At 44.3% G+C, this 2,296-nt stretch overlaps 1 protein-coding gene across 1 annotated transcript; it reads left to right on the forward strand.

Moving 5' to 3' along the window:
- Positions 1 to 581: 581 nt before the first annotated feature.
- LOC143397874 (zinc finger protein 740) lies at positions 582 to 1,257 on the forward strand. The gene is given in 3 exon segments (XM_077110302.1): positions 582 to 816; positions 819 to 1,090; positions 1,092 to 1,257. Coding segments are annotated over 3 exon segments (648 nt in total). The 3' UTR covers positions 1,233 to 1,257.
- The last annotated feature ends 1,039 nt before the right edge of the window (positions 1,258 to 2,296 follow it).

The following is a 2,296-nucleotide window of genomic DNA, read 5'->3' on the forward strand; positions in this document are numbered from 1 at the left end:
TGGAGAAGTCCAGGATAAACAGATATATATGGCTGAACAGCAAGATTTGGGCATTTACCTCAAACAGACTTGAATTCATTAGCCTGAAACCAAATGATTCAAATGGTTATGTTCAGGAGTGATTTATGTTATGTCTTGTATTTCTAAGTTCTGAAGTAACATTTACCTTTATCTCTTGAACACAACATAATTTATTTCTTATTGATTACTCAATAATCATTTGTTAAAAGGAAAATTTTTAGCTTTAGTTTGCTTAGTAAGCCATAATTAGAAAAACCTGCTTTCAAAAGTTATGGAAGAATAAATGGAGATGCCCTCTGAATAATTGAATGCTGCATAAATGCAAAATATTCCTACTCTTAACTGCAGTATCGTACAACAGCCCTACTGTACATCCCACCAGCCAGTCTGCCTATCAATTCACCAAGCTTCATTTGGCAGACACAGGCAGTTCAATATGGAAGCAGGACTGAAAAGACACAAAGAAGCCATTTAGTGACAGTTCTTCAAAAGGCACTGTATTCAGGAAAGCTGGATCAAGGAACACCTGAACTTTTAGGTTGCATGAAGTGAAAATCAGCATGGCTCAGGAACATCTCTTGGCTTGTGAAGGCCTAGCAGGCATGAGTTTGGTTCCCACTGCAGCCAGCAAGATGATGATGCTAAGCCAGACTGCCAGCAAGCAGGCCAAGAATGGTGAGCAGGCAGGTAGCCCTGGTGTGCTGAGGTGCTTGAGTCAGGGCCACCGAAAAGACAATGATAAGTCCCGGAGCTGTAAAGATGAAGACAGCTTGGCTGAGGCTTCTCACTCAAAACAGATAAAAAGGTGGTGGTAGTGGAGCAAGATGGTTCTTTTCAAGTAAAGATTCCCCAAAATTTTATTTATGAACACTGCTTTGCAGCCTTTAGGAGCAGTTACCACCTCAAGAGGCACATCCTTATTCACACTGGTGAGAAACCATTTGAGTGTGATTTATGTGATATATGATCCATTCAGAAGTACCACCTGGAACACCACAAGTGTGTACACAGTGGCAAAAAACCTTACCAGTATGAACGATGTCGTCAGTGTTTTTCTCAGACAGATGGACTGATTACTCAGACACAAACGGATATGCTAAGGATGCCAGTAGAAGACTTCTGATGGGCAGTTTTCTCTTTGGGCGCAAGGGATCCTGGGTGGTGGGAGTGATCAGAAGAATCTACAGAAGAGTGCATACCCTCTGGTCTGATGGTCCTACCACCACCCCATCTGAATCTGTCTCCCTCCTCCCCTTCCTGGAGGAGTGGACCCAGGAGACCAGAAGAATGCACAGGGACAGTAGCTTCAGAGCCTCAGCTCTGTAAGTAATGTGAGACTATGAGTATTTCGGGGAAGTTCCTACTGCATTCCTGGGTAGGGGAGCTAGTCCCTGGACCCTTGGCTGAAGTCATAAGTGAGGACTCAAGGTACAGGACCAAGACTGAAGTGTGCCTCCCACAACCTTAGACTTCAGCTGGCAACTAAAACAGAAAAGACTGGGAAAGGGGATATGTTTGTTGTGTTCTTGTTTTTGTTTCTCCAAAAGCAATTTCAGCAGGTAAACTATGGACACAGGTAATCTGGAGGCTTAAAGTCCTAGTCCAAAAGCAGGGACTGTGGCTAGTCCAGACCCACCTCAAGATTGAGTTTTTAGTTACAGAGGATCCTCAGTGTTCCACAGTTCTGCACCTCACCTCCTCTTTGAAGGAGAATAGGATCAGGGATGGCAGCTGAGCTTACTCTGACTTTTTTATACACTCTGGGGACAAAAGTAAAGACAATGGGAGGAGCAGACAAGGGCTGGGTCGAGGAAGAGAAGAGAGTAATGCTTACCTCCTCAAGAGCAAGAACGTGCCCATGGATGTTGTAATGGCCCATGTTGCACCATATGTGATGGAATCAGCTCAAGTGCCTTCTGGAGGAAACTTGGGTGAGAGTGGTCCATGAAGACTTTTCCTTCTCTCTGGGAAATTGGTCTTGGATATGGTTTATGGCTACCTCACTCTCATTGACTTCTAAAGCCAGACAGAGGTGTTGAGCAGGGAGTCATAGATGTTAAAGTGGGTTCTCTCCTTGTATCCTCTAAGGAACAACCCAAGACTAGTCCCAAATTGGCTAACAGTAGTTAAGAAAAAGAGGAATTGGGGCCTTGACATGACTGTGGAGCAAGAGGAGCATTTCTCTCTGCCCAAGTCCTATATTCAGGTAGAGGATATTGGAAAGGACAAAAGGCCAGGCCCCTAAGAACAAGAATTTGGCTCCCTTCTTGATGGC

Source organism: Callospermophilus lateralis, chromosome 9 (genome assembly GCF_048772815.1).
Source record: "Callospermophilus lateralis isolate mCalLat2 chromosome 9, mCalLat2.hap1, whole genome shotgun sequence".
Taxonomy (NCBI): domain Eukaryota; kingdom Metazoa; phylum Chordata; class Mammalia; order Rodentia; family Sciuridae; genus Callospermophilus; species Callospermophilus lateralis.